The sequence below is a fragment of the Grammomys surdaster genome, unplaced genomic scaffold (assembly GCF_004785775.1).
Source record: "Grammomys surdaster isolate TR1022 unplaced genomic scaffold, NIH_TR_1.0 145, whole genome shotgun sequence".
NCBI lineage: Eukaryota > Metazoa > Chordata > Mammalia > Rodentia > Muridae > Grammomys > Grammomys surdaster.
Window position 1 is genome coordinate 3765725 of NW_021604603.1, and position 17027 is coordinate 3782751.

Consider the following 17027-nt stretch of genomic DNA (forward strand, 5'->3'; position numbering starts at 1 on the left):
TTCTTTCCTTCCTTCCCTCCTTCCTTCCTTCCTTCCTTCCTTCCTTCTTTTCTTTCTTCCTTCCTTCCCTCTCCCCACCCCTTCTTTCAATGGGTTCTTGTCATGTTGTCCCAACTGGCTCACAATCCTCCTGCCTCAGCCTTCCAAGTATGCTAACACACCTACACACCAAGCTCAGATTAGGAGATTCTCAAAGGTAAAGATGAACCCTTCCCCGTCCGACTAGGTGTTCCCTCTTTCTCCATCCACACACTCTAGGGCCCTAGAATGTATGAGGACTGGCAAGTGGCGGACAGCTGGCCCTCTTCTGCTCCTTCTCTTCCCCTGCCCCCCACCCCACCTCCCTGGGCAACTCCCAGCTGCTTCTCAGGTGCCATTGCCTGGGGGCCAGTTAATCTGTCATCTCTCCCCCCTTGCCACTATAACCCATGCTTTTGTTCCAGGAAGCTCATTAATTCCATTCTACCCTTCCAGCCCCCTCTCTGGTCACCAGAAATGAACGGTGCACACCCAGGCACACGCGCACATGCTGTGGTGGGGCCTTGGGGACCACTGGCCGCCTTCCACCCCCCTACCTCTTGCCCATTGGGAGGTTGAGGTAAGCGTGGGGGGTGGGGGTGGGTCACAGCTGTTGCAGCTGACAAGAGTCCCAACCCTAAGGCTGCAGCTGTCATTGACAGGGGAGAAGGCTGGGCAAGGCTTTGCACCACACGCCAGTCGTCTGTGTAACTGGAGCCAGACACACGGCCAAACTGACCCCAAATTCCCCAGGGAGACCCACACACACACACACACATACACACATCCTCCACCACTTACCTTGGCAGATTCTTCCTTCAGCGTCGTATAGCGGCGATGCAGACCTGGGGGCGCGTGCATGGCTGCACTCAGTGAGAACCGCACATCTGCTGCACTTCCCACGTGTGACCTTGAGTGGCAGGAAGAAAAAGACAGCCCCTGAAGACTGACAGCCCCAGCCTACACTCACAGGGCCCAACGACTGGGGAATGGCCAGTTTGAAGAGAAGCAATCTGGGATACAGCTGTCTCAGCCATCAGAAGAGCTGCCACGGAAGCCAAACCTCCACTTATGCTCTGGTACTCAGGGGGTCAAACGGACCCAGGGGAGTATGCTGAGGGATTGGTGGTCCATCCTGCATGAGCACGGTCTTCTCCTGACAAGAAGTGTTAGGATGCTGTTAAAAAGTTACGCCCCCTTGTCAGAAAGGCATTCAAGTGGAAGGCTTTGTGATCTCAGCCATGCAGGAGGACTCCTGGCCCAGGGGACAAAGATGAATCTAAAGACATGAGCTCTAAGGGGCGTTCAAGTCTGGAGGTCTTTGCATCTTGGTCTTCTCTGTAGGAGATCTCTGCAGGTTTCCTGAGAACCTGAACTGAACACCTGGCTAAAACTCACCCAGGTGTGCCCTCCACGTCCCTAGGAAGCTTTGGAGACTCCAAAGCTAAGTCACAGATACAAGTCAGAGAATCCACTCTAGCTGTCCCATGTGTCTGTCTCAAGTGCAAGACCTTAGGGCACCTGGAACAGTGTCCAGTATTGAAAAGCCTCCTCTGGGATACTTCTACAATGGCTCCTCAGCTCAGAAGCCTTGACGGAGTCCAATACAGAGCGGCAAAGGAGCCTACAATCTATACCATGTGCCCAGAAAGAGGGCGCTCCAACCCAGCTCCCCCACCTCAGTTCTTGGCTATAGATGAAGCCAAAAATTCCTAGTCAGCAAGGAAAGCAAGCAGTAGCAAAAGGTTTGGTGTGCTCTGGGTCAGTTCTCGTTTACCGAGAGCCTGTTCCTTCTGGTCAGCCAATGGAGAAGGAGAGATCAGAATGTTCCCAGCTACCTCCTCTTCACCCCCTCCCTATGCAAGAGCGTAATTCCTGGTGAACTTGAAGATGACACTTGCATGTCTATCACCTCAGATCTCCAGAGGCCTCTCACCTCCAGCCCAGCATCCTTTGCCCTCCCTCAAGCACTGCCTATCCACACACACATGTGCATTTCCCATAACCACCTTCCTAACAGCTAATGCCCATGCCCCTGATACAGCAAGAACACTGACTGAAGGGAACAACATGTCTCAGAGACTTTGCTCTGTACAGACAACAAGGAGCCAAGAATCCTCAGCCATAGCATCCAATCATCTTCCTCCTCACCCTACCTCAACGTTCTGAGTTCAACGCCAACTGCTTCACAAAGTATGGCTACAAGCCCCATTTGCCACGTCTTACAATGCTTTCAGGTAAAGGGATACCGCAGCCACAGGAGAAACACAGCATCTCCACTTCCAACAGGAAGGAGAGTTGCTGCCTTGTTTCACTTTCCCTGATGTCTCTCTGTCCACTGACTCCTACTTGGACTTGGGTGGTCCTTGGCGCTCACACAACAATCCTAAAAACGATGTCTCACAAGAACTTCAGTGAGTGGTGAACTCTACAGAGGGTCTTGCAGGATAACGGAGAGCATGTAACTCAGTGGACCCTACAAGGGCGTGCCCTCTGGCAAGAATCCAGGAAGCGTGGCCTACTCTCACAGCAGAGAAGGGCCACTATTGATTCCTAGCCTCTCAGCACCCCCTAGAGGATGTACGCTCCCTTCCTGTGCCCAGATTAGCTGAAGGACTAGCCAAGCTCACTGAGCCCCAGTGCCTCCTCCTGACGGGAAGGAAGACCCTGAGGTCCTGGGCAGTGTTTTGGTGAGGGAGTCTCCTTTCTCAAGATCCACTCAGGACCATAACCCAGCATGCACTGAGTCCCGCACTCTAGTACCTGGAGTGGATGCCATCCACAAACGGCCCCCCTCGACCCTTCAGCTGGTCCACCTCTTGTCGCAGTTTCTCAATCTCTTCAGACAGACGGCCCTGTGCCAGGCAGACCCAGGGTGGGATGGGGCCAGGGAGGGGCAGAGAGGGGAGAGTGGAAATCAGAGAGGGGCAAAGAGGAGAACTCAGCTGGGGCAAAGGAGAAGAACACACGGCAAAGTCCAAAGCCAAGGGCCCCAAGCTAGGGCCGAGGATGACACCAAGGAAAAGAGGTTTGACTGGAAAATGAGCAGAAGACTGACAGAGGGGCCGGGCCAGAAACGGACCCACCTAGAGAAGAGTTCTGCAGGCCAGTTGGCCCTCACCACCAGACAAAGGCAAGGCAAATGAAGCCGGGCCGCAGGGAGGACCAGGTCTTTGCAGCACACACTGCTAAAAACAGCAGTGGGACTCTTTCCTCACAGAAGTTAGAGGCTTCCACCAGATCCTGCAGTGGGCCCAGAGTCTGAGCCAACCCTATGGCCTATGTCCATGGCCTCTGTTCCTCTAGCCTCTGTATGGATCCAGTATATATACAGTCTAGAGCTACTGAGTCGGGCAACAGTACAGGATGATAGCATAGTGTGAACTAAGAGAGGCTAGCACAGAGCAGCTGTGTGAACACCAGGCACTGTGCCTGCGGCTCTCCCACTTGAGCAGGGCTACCCAGCAGCTGGGTACCTGTAGCTCCTATAAGTGATACCAGAAGTTCTACAACTCCTGGGTCAATGTGTTCTGAGGGAGAACAGCTGTGAGCCAGGGGTCCTGACCCTGATCTGAGGTATCTTCCTCTCCCAGCCTACCTCTCCAGGCCAGCATGGCCTTCCCTGGCCAGGAATGCTCCTCCCTTCCCCGGTTGTGGCTCAGGTGGCCCCTCCCCCCACCACCACACATACTAACTCCTCACAACCCCACTCCTCCAGTCCACTGGGCTCTACCCTGACTCAGCGCCCACCCTGCCTACCCCAGCTTCCTCACCTTCTCCTCCAGGGCAGCCATTCGCTCCTTGAGGTGGAGCTGCAGACGCTCGTTGGACTCACTAAGCAGCCGGTCCACTGTGTCTGACAGCCGCTTGTTGTGGTCTTCGTTCATCTTCTCCCGCTGGCGCACCTGCACAGCCCACCCATCTTGTTCAAGGCCTTGTCACCACCCTCTTCCAGAACCATCCATTTCCACTGAGGTTCTGTGCCTCTCACTTGTCCCCTTGTCTTTCTTCTGGGACGTTTCTCTCCAACTCTTCTAACCAGCCCTTCCCTCTCTGTGATCCTTCACCTGCCCCCATGCAAGCTCTCTCCCTGGCCTGGCCTTTCCTTTGTGCCCCTCCACAGACCATCCTGTAAGCCTGCCCTGGGGATGGAGAGGAGGCCAAGATGGCTGACTGATGCCCTCACCCTTGCCAGCTCCTGGTTCTTCTCCTCCAGCTGCCCTTCCAGCTGCCGCAGATGTTCCTCAATGTTGCCATGACGTTCCTCAGCCTAGGTGCAGGGACAGTCAGCCACCTTGGAGATCTTTGTTCCTTCTGCTCAAGCCCCATTTGCCACATACCCTGGTGTCAAGGTGGTCTTGGGGACAAGGGTCTCAAGATCAGAAACCCAGCTCTCTTCCATCAACTTGGAGCAGAACTGTTACTACCTTTCGCCATCTCCTTCCTGCCCAGGACTAGCCTTAAAACTTATGCCCATTGGACCCTCACAAGGACTAAAGGGAATAATCCACAGTAAACACTGAAGTGCAATAAGCATGCCAAAATGCTACCCTCGCTGTGGCTATTGTCCTTCACTACTAAACCAGCTAGCCAATCCTGGCCATTATCTCCAGACATGGAGATCCAGAACATCACATCCCTAGCAGTCAGGAAACCCTTTCTTTAAATCCTCCTGCTATGACTCACTTGAACACATCAATCACTTGAGCCCATCCCTTCCTGTCAGTAATTGCTCAGCATCCCCACACAACATCCTCTACTGTAACTTAAATCCAGTGCCTCATTCTAGGTTTGCAAAGACCACAGTGGCTACCCTGGCAACTCCACCATCGTAGAAGCAAGGAAACTGAGGTGTATTTAGGGAGAGGCTCAGATCACAGAGCCAGTCAGTAGACGAAGCAGACATGGCCCTGCTCTTCAGAGGCACAGTTGGGCTGTAAGTTCAGTCCTTGGAGGGCCCATTTGCCACAATGGAAGTCTGTAAATGTCAGGCTCTGGGTCAAGTGGTCATGCAACAGTGATTCCTTTAACCCCAGGGTTTAGGGACAGCTATGGTGAACACACATTTGCACCCCCACACAAAGTTTCCCATCATATATGACAGGGTTAATCTTTGGTTCAGCGGTCACATGTCTAGGTGCATGCATTTCCTCCTCTCTTCCAGAGTCCACTGGCCTCCAGTCTGCACATCTCTCAGGATCTACTGCTCCGCAGTTACCCCTCCATTAGGTAAACTTACGTCCACCTTTACTTCACTCTAAAGCTGCAGTTTGGGAAAGAAAGGTGCTCAGCCTGAAACTCACCTGCTCCCACTCTGATGGTATCTCCCCCACAACCCCACCTTGGGATTCATCATTCCAACATGAAAAATCCTACAGCCTCAAACAAAAAGAAGTACCAGCTGAAATGGCCTAGGTGATGATAAAAGTATCCTGTGTCCCTGTAGTGCCTTATCCTTAAAGACTCTGCCTTAAGCCTGGCAGTGGTGGCACATGCCTTTAATCTCAGCACTCCGGAAGCAAAGGCAGGAGGGGCTCTGAGTTCAAGGCCAGCCTGGTCTACAGAGTGAGTTCCAGGACAGACAGACAGGGCTCCACAGAGAAACTCTGTCTCAAAAAACCAAACCAAAACAAAACAAAGTAATGAAGGCCAGAATTACTTTCCCAACTGAGAGACTGAAGGACTCAAGGTACTGTGCTTAACGGTGTCTCACTGTGGAGACAACTCCCTGGCCTGATGTGCCTCCCTAGCTCCAAAAGAGCCTAGGACACAGAAGATGACAGAGGGTCGCAGGCCCCTGGCCCACTTGCCTTGGTGAGGGCTGCAATTCTCTGAGACAGCTCAGCCTCCACCTCTGGCAGAGTCTCTGCCTTGCGCATGGTCTGCTGCAGCTTCTGCTCTGCCACTTCCAGCAGCTCCTGCAGATGTCGGGCTTTCTCCTCACACTAGCAGTACAGAGAAGAAAGCAAGTCAAGATGGAGCACTGGGTTCCCATCTCCATTCCAGCCACAGCAGGGAGCAGGCAACAGGCCAGAAGAGTCTTGGTTCTTTCCTGTCCAAGGTGCCAGACTCCCTTTTTCCCAAGTGGCCACCAAAGGATAGTTTCCACCCTAGAGTCAGGTACAGCGTCGTCCCACTCCATCCAGAAGAGTTACCTGGCGGTGCAGGGATTCCTTGTTGGCTAGCTCATTCTCCAGTTTGTCATTGAGGTCATGGATGGATGTGGCCTCTCGCTGAGCAGCCAAGTATCGCTTTTCCAGTGTGGTGATTCGCTCTTCCATGTCCTCCTTCTGAGCCAGAGCCTGGGTAGAACAGAGAGTAGGGGAGGAAAGGTTACCAGCCTTTCCCCGCCCTTCTCACATCTGCCCCTCCCACTAACACCTGGCTGTGAATGCCCAGAAAGGCCTGTGATCTGTGCTCCTTGACAGCAGCTGGCCTTGACCCAACCCTCCCATCCCCCATCCCCCATCCCCCACCCCCGACCCCCTACCTCCGACCCCCAACCCCCATCACACTGGACCCTTCCAAGGGTTGAGTCCTACCTTTCGCAGCTGATGCCTGGACCTCTGTTCACACTCTCCTGCCTGGATGCAGTTGCCTAGCGCAGGCCTGGGCCTCCCTCACCTACCTCTCGAAGGTCCCGCTGATGCTTGCTGCTCAGCTCCTCTGACTTGATGAGGTCTCGGCGGGCTGTGCCCAGGTCCTCCTCAAGCTCAGTCACAGTTGCACTCAGGGTGACCAGCCGCTCACGGGCCTGGCTCAACTCATAGTTTTGCTTCTCTAAGAGTCCTTGCAGTTCTTCCACCCGGCCAGTGTCATCCTCCAGGGACAGCGAACCATCAGCCAAGGAGCCAGAGAAGCCCACCCCCCACACACCCTGCTCTATCCCAGGGAGGCTGGGAAGAAGGAACCCATGCCCACAGGCTCTGCCCCACAATAGAGCTCAGGTCCAAGTACACCTTCCTCCCACTGAGCCTAGTAGCTCACTCCTGATAACAGCCAAATACCCATGGCCTCCTGTCTTTTTTTTTTTTTTAAACATGTTTCTAGTTTTTCCTTTTAGTTCCACCTCTTCTAACCCAGGGGCAGATAAGGGTCAGAAAGACTCGGAGACCAAAGGAAGCTTGCCTGATGCTCGCACACAGAGAAGCTGTGTGGACGTGCTTATCATGTGCAGAAGCACACAACTGAAAGCCTACAGATGACCTTGCCAAGGAGTGAGGAGGGGAAGAGGAGTGGAAAGTGTACAGAGTGCCCCAAGCCCAATTCAAGCAATATCCTGCTGAGCCCAGGCAGGCGGGACCTCCCATTCCTGTCCTGTGGAACACAGGCTCCTGTTAAACCAGTCCCCATTACCCACTTTCCACAGGCGCTTTGGTCCCAGATCCGCAGTCCCTTCCTCTTCGGCCACTCCATCCCGAATTCCTGCCCCCTGCTGCAGGGCAGACACCTATAAGACACATCCCACACCACAAAGAAAACAAAACCAAGTCACAGAAGGGACCTCCTAGAAAAACACCCTTCCGCTACCTGTCCCCAGCCGCAGCAAATAAGGAACACAATGGGACAAAGAGGGTGGCTTTCTCAGAGGATAGTGGAGCTTACCTGCTGGTGAGCTCCTGCCAACTGCTCCTCCAAGGTGGTAACACGCTCTAGAGCTGCCCGGAGCCGCTCTCGCACCTGCCCAGGGTAAGCAGAGATGTGGGGAAACAAAGTTATCCCCCAGAACTCAGGCTGGGGCAGAGCAGGCTTGGTCAGCAACATGGGAGAATGGGGAGGGTCTGTGGAGTGGCAAAGGCCCAGCAGGGAACCTAGTAGGATTGGCAACCAAGCCAATGGTAGGAGGGGTCCTGCTGCTGGAAGACAAGTTTCCTAACAGCAAATGCAGATAAACCCAGGGAGCAGTACAGGAGCCTCGGAGAGGCCTGGGTGGGCTAGGGAAAGGGTGGGGCAGGGGGTACCTTCTCATCCAGGGCCTTGTGGTGCTCAAATAGTGACTTGAGGGCCTTCAGCACCTCCACCTCACTGGAGACACCCGAAGGTGACTGGGCCTGCCGTTTTACCACTGTCATCCGCAATGACCGCTCATGGCGGGACACGAGGCATTCCAGGTGTTCCAGAAGCAGCTGGCAGAGAGCAGGGGAGGAAAGGAGAGAGGGCCATGGACATCCCAAGGGCTACAAAGCAGGGCCCACCGAATCACCAAGCACAGTGTCCATAAATAGCTGCTCCTCAATTTAACATCTGACCCCAGCGTGGCTACCCTGGCCTCCTCCCCAGAACTTCAACCCTGCTGTGACCCAGGAACTACAAGCGAGAACCCAGTGCTGGGGACAAGGTGTCCTGTCAGAACCTGCTCAGCCAAGCCGCTGCCTGATCCTTTGGTAGGGTGCATACACACACACAAGGCCACCCCTTACTTACCCTCGTGTTATTCCGTTCAGCTTTCAGCTCAGATATCTCTTCCTCCCGCTCCAGAAGCTGCTCGCGACACATGCTTAGCTCCCGAGTTAAAGTGGCAAATTCCTGAAAGCCCCCAGAGCCCCTCAGTGCTTGAGATTCACCTCCAGCTGGTGCCCTGCATACCCAAATACATGGCAGGCTTCTCTCATTCACCCTCATATCTGCCCACCTCCCTCAAATTCCAGTTTGCTCCCTACCCAGTGCAGGAAGCCTGCAGCTAGCATGACCTCCTGGAGGTGAATGACATATTAGGATTCCAAGGAACAGGACTTCATACAGAAACTGATTAAGCCACCAAGTCTGCCCTACAAGGCCTGCCTCTCCAGTCACCAGTGACCAGACTACATTCTCCCTATAGAAGGGTGCTATAAGACTCATGTGTGCATGATTCCCAGGAAGCTTTCTTCCACCCCCTCCCCAGGGCTTTGCAAGCTACAGATGGCTAGTACAACAGATAGGTTGAAGGACCCACGTACATGAGGGCAGAAGGACACACAGCCCTGTGATGTTCGCCCTAGCTCCTTGGAGCTCTATTGAAGCAAGCCAAGGCACAGCTCAGCACCTGATGGCATATACTAACTGTCCCTTCCGAGGGGAAACTCCCCTACACTACCATGTAGAGGTCTTTCCAAGCCCCGCTCTTCTACCGGGACAAGCGATTAGAAAAGAGTGCTTGCCCTTGAAGTTCAAGGCCCACCACATCCCACCAGCCCGATGACATCACACCGTCCCAAAAAAATGTTCTCAGATGGATGAGTGGCTGCATCATGTGGCCACAAAGTCTATGCAGTATGCAGAGGTTGGGGCCTCAGCCCTCCTCCATGGCCCCCTGTAAATACCAAGAATTCCTAACCACAAGCAGAACCCTCAAAGTGCTTGTTTGTCACTTCGGACCAGAAAAGGAGATAGAAAAGTTGTAGGAGGTGGCAAGGGACCAGAGAGCCAGGGCGGGAGAAACCGAGGACTCCTAACCCTAGCCCTGCCTTTCTATCTAGGCCTGCAGCCAAAGTGAAGGAATGCTAAATATTTCATTATCTAGAAGCTGAGGCCTGAGCCTGATGCCACTTTGCCCCTCAGCTTGCACACATATACCTATATGGATACACACACACCCCTGAAGAAAGCACTTGAAGGAATGCCCACACCTCATGATACCATCCATCCCTACTGGGGCTCTCCTCTCCTCTGGCCCCAAGTTGGGCAGCTGCCTATTGTCCTACCCAGCATACTGTGCCCTTTCTTTCCAGCTCTAACTCATGTGATAGCCTGCTATCAGGAAAATCTCCCAAAGGATAAGACTGTCCACAAAGTTAAGGACAAACTCCTCCTAGTTTTCAGACCCTTCTCTTGTGGCTTTTTTCTGAGTACCCTAAGACCTACACCACTGGGTGGCTTACTGTTTTCAAACATCATCAAACCATCTAAGGATCACACTTTCACAGGGCAGGGACTGTTTCCCCTTATACAGCCTCTGTCACCCCCTGATGAGGTCACATTCCACTTCCAAAGGCCATCTCCAAAGGGCTCAGCCTCCTCAGGGTCTTTCCAGACTCTGGAATGGAAGTGTCCCTCCCTGAAAACCATCAGATCCTTGCCAATCACTACCTTCCCCCCAATGAAGCTTTGAATATAAAAAGTTGGGAAGACTAGAAGTCAAATCTCAGCTCTCCCCAGATGCTATATTACCCATATATTACCCAGGGCTTGTGATGGACAAGGTAGACAGGGTCCGCCCACATGGCCATGCCTCCTCTCCACCAGGGTCCATATTCTTAAGACATAAACTATCACAAGACTCTAGGCCACTGGATTGAAACTCACCAATCCAAGCCCAGCCCTGGTTCTCCCTAAATTTGGAGTAGGGGCCTGCAGCTAAGGCCTGGGTTATTTGGCTTCTCTGGGCTGCTTCTCCCAACCCAAGCAGTACCCCAACTGGCTCAGGTTGGTCCTGCAATGAATGCAAAGCCACCTGTCTCCTGAGAAGAGGTGGAGAAGGCAGGCTGGCCGAGTAGACTCTGTACTGTACGTATAGACAGACAAACCCCAGCCTCCCTGGACCTGGTGAGCTGGCCGACCATACCTTCTCTGAGAAGCTTTAGGATAACTCGGGTTCCTGTTCCTGTCTCTAGCCTCTAACTACGCATCCCCACCCCCAAAATCTCTACCCAATGGGTACTAAGCAGGAAGCAACTCAGATTTCCAGAGCCACGTGTTGAAGAGGAAATAAGTAAAGCAGAGAACAGACCACGCCTTGGGGAGGGTGGGGGGGGGATACACAGCCCTGCCACTGCTATTTACCACCTGAAGGACGACAATATGAAGCTGACTGATTTGCCCTAAGCGTCCATTTCACCGCTGACAGAACAGGGTGATGGCGATAACTGCACGAGCTCCGTTATGGGAATCGGCTGAGATAGCGGGTAAAGAAAACCTAGCCCACAAAAGGTGTACAGTAAATAAATGGCTACTAAGTTTTAGCTGCTGGTGGCGGTGTTGAGGGCCATGAAATGGGATGCCAAGACACCTGGCTCTGAGGTTCAGCTCAGCCTATGATTATCTGTGTGAGGTTTCTTATCTTCATCTGTGCCGTAGGGAAACTGGATGAATGATCTCTACTGCTTCTCCCAGTTCTACTTTCCTTGATTCCCCTTCCTGTCAACTCACTCAGAAAGGTTTCTTTCTAGTCTAGGGCGCCACCTACTGGTAGTCTGGGCTCCCTACTGTCGGCAGTCATAGCTGGATTTTCTTTGGGCATTCACTTCTCCAGGTGAAGCCAATCTAGGCAGGGGCACTTCAGAGGGAAAGGACTCATGTAGGAACATGAAGACCAAATACTCTGTGAACTCCAGTATCCAATATGTAAAGAGCTGCAGACACTGAAGGGCCAAAGGTGATGAATTCAAGGGAGCCAGGGAGAGTCTGGAACCTTACCTGGGGAAGGGCGGAGTTCAGGTGGCGCTGGAGCTGGTCTCGCTCATGAAGGGCATCCTGGAGCCGGCTCTGTGTGGCTACCAAAGTTTCCTGACTCTCCCGAAGGGACTCCAGCAACTTCTCTCGTTCATCCAGCATGTTCACCATCAGCTGCTCAAAGTTGGCGTCAGCATCGGCACCGTGGGGGGGCCCCAGAGGGTCCCCCTCATTGATTGTGGGCATCACCTCACACATGATGGGAATGGATAGAGCCTTCTCAGCGTCAGGTCAGGGGGTGGGAGGGAGCTCACAGGGTTGGCACCTGCAGAAGGACCCAGGGCGTGGGTCTCAGAACAGGCAGCGCCAGGCAAGTGGACAGGTGGGTAGGGGCTTCTCCCATGGCATCAGTTGCTCTTGCTCTGAAAGGAGCCTCGGGCCTGCAGTGTCCCTGTGGAATGGAGCCAGAAGGCCTGGCTTAACCTTTCAGGGTTGGGGCTGGGTGCCCTGTGTCCCCACACAAGCGGGAAGCATCGGTGTGTGGCCATGACAGGCTGGGTGAACAGGGCTGGAAGGCAGCCCTTGTCTTAGACTGAGCACCAGAGCTTGGCAGAATCCCAGCTGAGTCTAGCAACACCCATGGTTTCTGGAGGGCGGTGTGGTCTGTGGGAGAAGAGAGTGCTGTTGTGAGGACCAGCTGAAGAGAGCAGGGCATCGGGGGAGGAGCAGAGGAGGCAAGCCCTGCATCAGAGTTGGAGAAGATGGGGGTGTTGGCCAGGCCCTTCTCAGGGCTTACTCACTTTGGTGGCACCTCATTAGTTTTCCCACAGAATGCACATGCCTCCTGCCTAGCCTGTGCCTGCAGCCCCTGCTCCCCACCCCCTGCAGCTGTCAGAAGTGCAGCCACAGTGGTTCCCCACCCACGTGGCTTGCTGGCCAAATATAGAAATGATTCAGTCAGCGGTAGGGGAGCAGCCGGCAGGCTGCCCAGAGTCCTCCTGAGACCTGAAGGTGGAAGGAGAGGAAATGGGGTGTTTACCCCACCCCAATAGCCTCCTCTCACACATTCAAGCAAAGGCAAGCACAGAAGGGGTTGAAAGGCTTAGTGGATGGAAGACACCCCCCACCCAACGCTCCAAGAGTCTGGACTCCCATAACATGACTGAGGTCTTAGTGAGGCTCAGGCTGGGCATTGGGGCAGGCAGAATCCTGACCTCCTAGGATGCCCATAAGTCAGGGATGAGGCTGGCTTATCATTCCCTACTTCACGCAAACTAGTATGCTCACAGCCTCCAGCTCTTTGTCGGAGACTGAATGACAAAGAATCCCCCCATGTCCTTATAGGGATGGGAAGGGAAAGGGATGCTTCTGGAGACCTTTTGTGAGGCAGCCTACTCATAGCTGGCAATCTACTCTCTTGATCTAGGTATACCCACTGTCGGTGCTACCCAAAGTCACCAGCCAGGTCATGAACATTTATATGCACAGCCCAGGAGCCCAGAGGTCGCAGCCTGGGAAAGGCTGGACATGGAGGTTAGGCTACAGCTGGAAAGTTCTCTGCCCACCGTCAGTTTCCAATCTCCCTGGCCAGGGCTGGGCCACTGGCTTCATCGATTCTCACAAGAAATGTCCTCAGGTCATCCACTAGAAAACTCCAAAACCATAGAAAGGTCCCAATATAGTGCTACTCTGAAGATCGTAAGTAGTACGGTCATTCCCACCTCCCCACCCCCTTTCTACAGATGTAGAACAATCTATGTACACTTCAACAGGTGAAGACAAGCAGCTGGGCGTGGGGCAAGATCCTGTATGAATGAGAGATCGAGTGCGAGGGCACACACACACAGACACACACACACACACACACACAAACGGGCTGGCAGGGGGCAGTCACAAGGGAACAAGGAAAGACTTAGTGCAAACACGCATGCTCCCAGACAGAGGGATATATATGAACTCTTCTCCTGGGCATCCTTTCCACCCACTGAACAAAGGTGGAAAGTTGTGGTCAGACAGCCCATGCCCACTCCTCTCCTCAGAGCAGCTGGGAATACAGGATGGAGAGCTACTCCAGCCTGATTAACTGCCCTCGGGGATGCTAACAACAGCGATTTCTCCACAGTGTCTCCTGCCCAGCACTTCAGAGCCCCTTCACCCGAGTGCTCCAGGCTGAGAGACTGAAAGGCCCCAGGGCCCCACCTTACCTCTCCAACTCATCAATAGTGCGCACACATTTTCTCCGTAGCCCCCACAACCTCTTAGGGATTTGGAGGGGTTGTTTTTGTTTGTTTGAAAGCTTGGAAGAGGAGGTGACGCTGAAGGAAGTCCCCTTATGTAGAAGCCGTGCTGTAGACAAGAACAGTTTGGACCCTGGGGGATGGCTCAGTGGTACAGGGTTTACATACTATGCACAGGCCCTGATCTTGGTCACTAGAGGGGGTTGGGGGGAGAGAAAAGGAAAAAGGGGGTAAAGGGAGAACATTCTCAGCACTCTGCAGATGGCTTCAGTGTCAGACTCCCAGGGAGCCTGCGGTATAGCTCAAATGAAGAAGTCTAGAGCCAGGTCCTAGGAAATCTGGGGTGCAGTTCTACCAGAGTCCAACATGGTGAACCTGGGCATGGTACCCTTCGTGAGGCCTGGGCTATAAGATAGAGCCTGCAACTCTTGTTTTGCCTGGCTTTGAGGAGAAAGCACCCTACCATGGCAGAGAAGGATTGCCTGTTTCTTGGGCAAAGGAAAGCCTTGGAGTGGCGTCTGAAAAGCTCCTTCTGTTCGAAGCCATATAGCAAGATGGCAACTCCATCTCATCTGAAAAATGTCTTCTAAGAACGATGCTAGAGTCGGAAGGTGAGACTGAGATAACAGTGGGAGATGCTGGCTATGTGGTCCAGCCCAGCTTCCCCACGTCCTCCTGGCCACTCTGACAACTGAGAAGCTGACTTTGCAGCCAAAAACCTTTCCCCGGCCTCCCTGCAAACCAGGTGCCAGGTGGCAACTCCGCTTCCTCTGGTGAGATGGCACGGAGAGCTGGCTAGAGATGAGCCCAGATAAAGGTGCCAGGCAGAAACCCCTAGAGGTCCGTGCAGGACCTCCTACCCACCCAAACCACCACCCAAGTGGGTAAGCAGAAGAAACTTTAGATTAGCAGCCACATGGGGACACCTGGCTTCCCTGGCTCCGGGGCCTGCTTTAAATAGTGCAATTATCATCTCAGCTTAGCAGAAGTTGCAACTCCCAAACTCACAGGTCTTGATTCAGAGGCGAAAGTGCCAGGCCCCAGAGCCAGCATTTGCAAGGGACTCTGCCAGGAATGGTGTGGGGCAGGCTGTGAACAGCAGAAGGCTAAAGCGTGAGTAGGTGGGTGTGAGTGTGCGTTACAGAGGGAACGGTGCCTGAAAAGTAGGCCTCTGGCTCTACAAACATCAAAGGCAATCTCTAAGGCATCTCTGGCTTCCCCAAAGTCACCCCCCCATACACACACACCCCATCCCACACCCCCGTTTTCCCTTAACAAACAGGAGGGATGGGCACTCCAGTCTGATGCTCTCTGGCTGGTTATACATTCTCACAGGCCTGGCTCCCCACTGCCCTACCAGATGGCAAGCACCACCACTTGCCCAGCTCAGCAAAGGGTACAGAGCCACAGCGAAGCTGCTGGGAACTGAGCTCACGCCGTGAGCTGGGCAATGATGGAGCATCATCGGGGTAGGAGCCTCTTTAAAGCTAGCAGCATGAGAACAGCCTCTTACATAGACGGAGGGAGAGGGGTCTAAGGAAATGGAGGTGTGACCCAGAAAGATGAAGATGACGGTTGCCACTATGTGTATAAGTGTTTCTCACACGCCAGGATGTTGCTGCTCTAATCCTCAGAGTTCCTCACAAGGGAAACACAATCCCCCTTGCCATGTCTCAGATATGAGAACCAGGACTTGGGCTGACATAAGCAAGTCCCCACAGGGACACGGTAAAAGGAAAAATCAGGATTCACCATATATCTAACACCAAGAGAGGTGTGTTTCAGGCATCTTGACTTCCCTGAGAATGCCCTGTCTCACACCCATGGTGGCCTGTGGAGAACAAGTTTGGACCCTTCCTCCAGTAATCTCCTCAAGCCTGGGGAGGGCATGTGCCTTCACACACACAAAGGGGTTCACTTGTCTCCATAGCCCCACCCATGTACCCAAATCACTTGCTCCTGCCTCAGCTGGCTCCGCCCTCCTCCAGCTCACCTGCACTCCAGTCCACACTTTGTTCTGACTCATGGCATCCTTAGTCCCCACAGTGGCACCAACAACCATCTGCTTGTGCCCACAGACTGCTCACCATTCTTGCTTGACCAGAAGTTTCTCGTCCTCCTGGATGAAGGGTGATGTCAAGTTCATCACCCCCAAGACCTCCTGGCCTGCCTCTTCTAACGTCCCACGCGTCACCCATAGAGCCTCATCTGATCACCAGCCAATGGTGAGGGGTGCCCTTTACAGACTTAGACTTCTCTCTGTCAGTGGCCTTCCTTTACGTCATCTGTATCTGTAGATCCTACATAAGAACTCCAGGGAGCTTTGGAAGCTCCGACACCAGGTCTTCACGTGAAAGAAACTGAGCGCACGCATGATTCTAGAAGCTCATACCTAATAAGACTTCAAGAAACTCCAAGGAGAAAATCCTGGCCCAGGATTAGGGTCATTCAACTCGCCCTCTGAAAGCCACAGCCCCTCTCTCTAGCCACCTGGGGCCACTCCTCCCTCAAAAGGCAGATTCTGGAGCAGGATAGTCACATGATCCTGAGAAGGCCTTATTCTCTTTCGAGATGGGAGTGATGGCTAGCAGCCCAATTACAAGTCACCACACATGAAGCACAGACATCACTTTCTAGCAATACAAACTCTGTGTCAACTCAGCACTGACAGCTCCTGAGCCCTCAAGGCTGGACCCACCCGAAATACAAAAAAAAAGCAAAAATCTATCTGACAAAATCTATCTATCTAGGAGCCATTCCCAGAGCATGAAGTCTTGGATGAGATTTACTAGGGCTAGCAGCCTGCCACAAACCCTTCAGAGGGGTCCAGTTCTCTCTGCACCTTCTATAGGACCAGTAGTGAGATTTTGCCTCTGCAATTTCGGGTTTCTACATCTGACAGAGGAAGGACATACACAGGGAGCTCACTGGTTGTCATGGGGCTCACAGGAGACAACAGGCAAAAAGGGGTTCTGAAAGGGTATCAAATATGTCCCAAGTACAAGCTGGCATCAGCTTCCAGCCTTAGCACTCAGCTCCCCTAACACCTGGCACACTCCACTGGGCACAGGAGGCGGCACTGGCTTACCCAACAAGCTCTCCAGAGCCAGGGTCACTAAAACTCAACTTTCCAGCTACTCCGTAAGAAGACAGCAATGGGTCTCTCCTTCCCAACATACTTCGTATCACCTCTGTGAGTGCACAATGTACAGTCCACACTAAGTTCTTCCTGACAGTGAAGGAAAGCACTGTGGACGGTCACACCAGGACACTGGTAGAAACCAGGTCTATCCTCCACACACCTGTCAGCTTAGCTCCTCCTCTGTGACACCAAATTCCAGTGATTACAATTTCCTCTCTATCTCCAAAGGCTGTAAATTGGACAATTGGTCTCTCTCTCTC

General features: G+C 53.3%; 1 protein-coding gene across 1 annotated transcript in view; it reads right to left on the minus strand.

Annotated features, from left to right (window-relative positions):
* Ppfia4 (PTPRF interacting protein alpha 4) overlaps positions 1 to 10561 on the minus strand; it is a 33603-nt gene extending 23042 nt beyond the window's left edge. The window contains exons 1-12 of the mRNA XM_028764610.1: positions 10451 to 10561; positions 8443 to 8544; positions 7980 to 8144; positions 7624 to 7698; positions 7379 to 7468; positions 6647 to 6838; positions 6174 to 6320; positions 5829 to 5963; positions 4205 to 4288; positions 3792 to 3923; positions 2782 to 2873; positions 820 to 928 (exon numbers count right to left, since the gene is read on the minus strand). Of these exons, the coding sequence (XP_028620443.1) occupies positions 820 to 928; positions 2782 to 2873; positions 3792 to 3923; positions 4205 to 4288; positions 5829 to 5963; positions 6174 to 6320; positions 6647 to 6838; positions 7379 to 7468; positions 7624 to 7698; positions 7980 to 8144; positions 8443 to 8514 (1293 nt within the window). The 5' untranslated portion in view covers positions 8515 to 8544; positions 10451 to 10561. The remainder of the gene's footprint in view (positions 1 to 819; positions 929 to 2781; positions 2874 to 3791; positions 3924 to 4204; positions 4289 to 5828; positions 5964 to 6173; positions 6321 to 6646; positions 6839 to 7378; positions 7469 to 7623; positions 7699 to 7979; positions 8145 to 8442; positions 8545 to 10450) is intronic.
* Positions 10562 to 17027: the final 6466 nt, after the last annotated feature.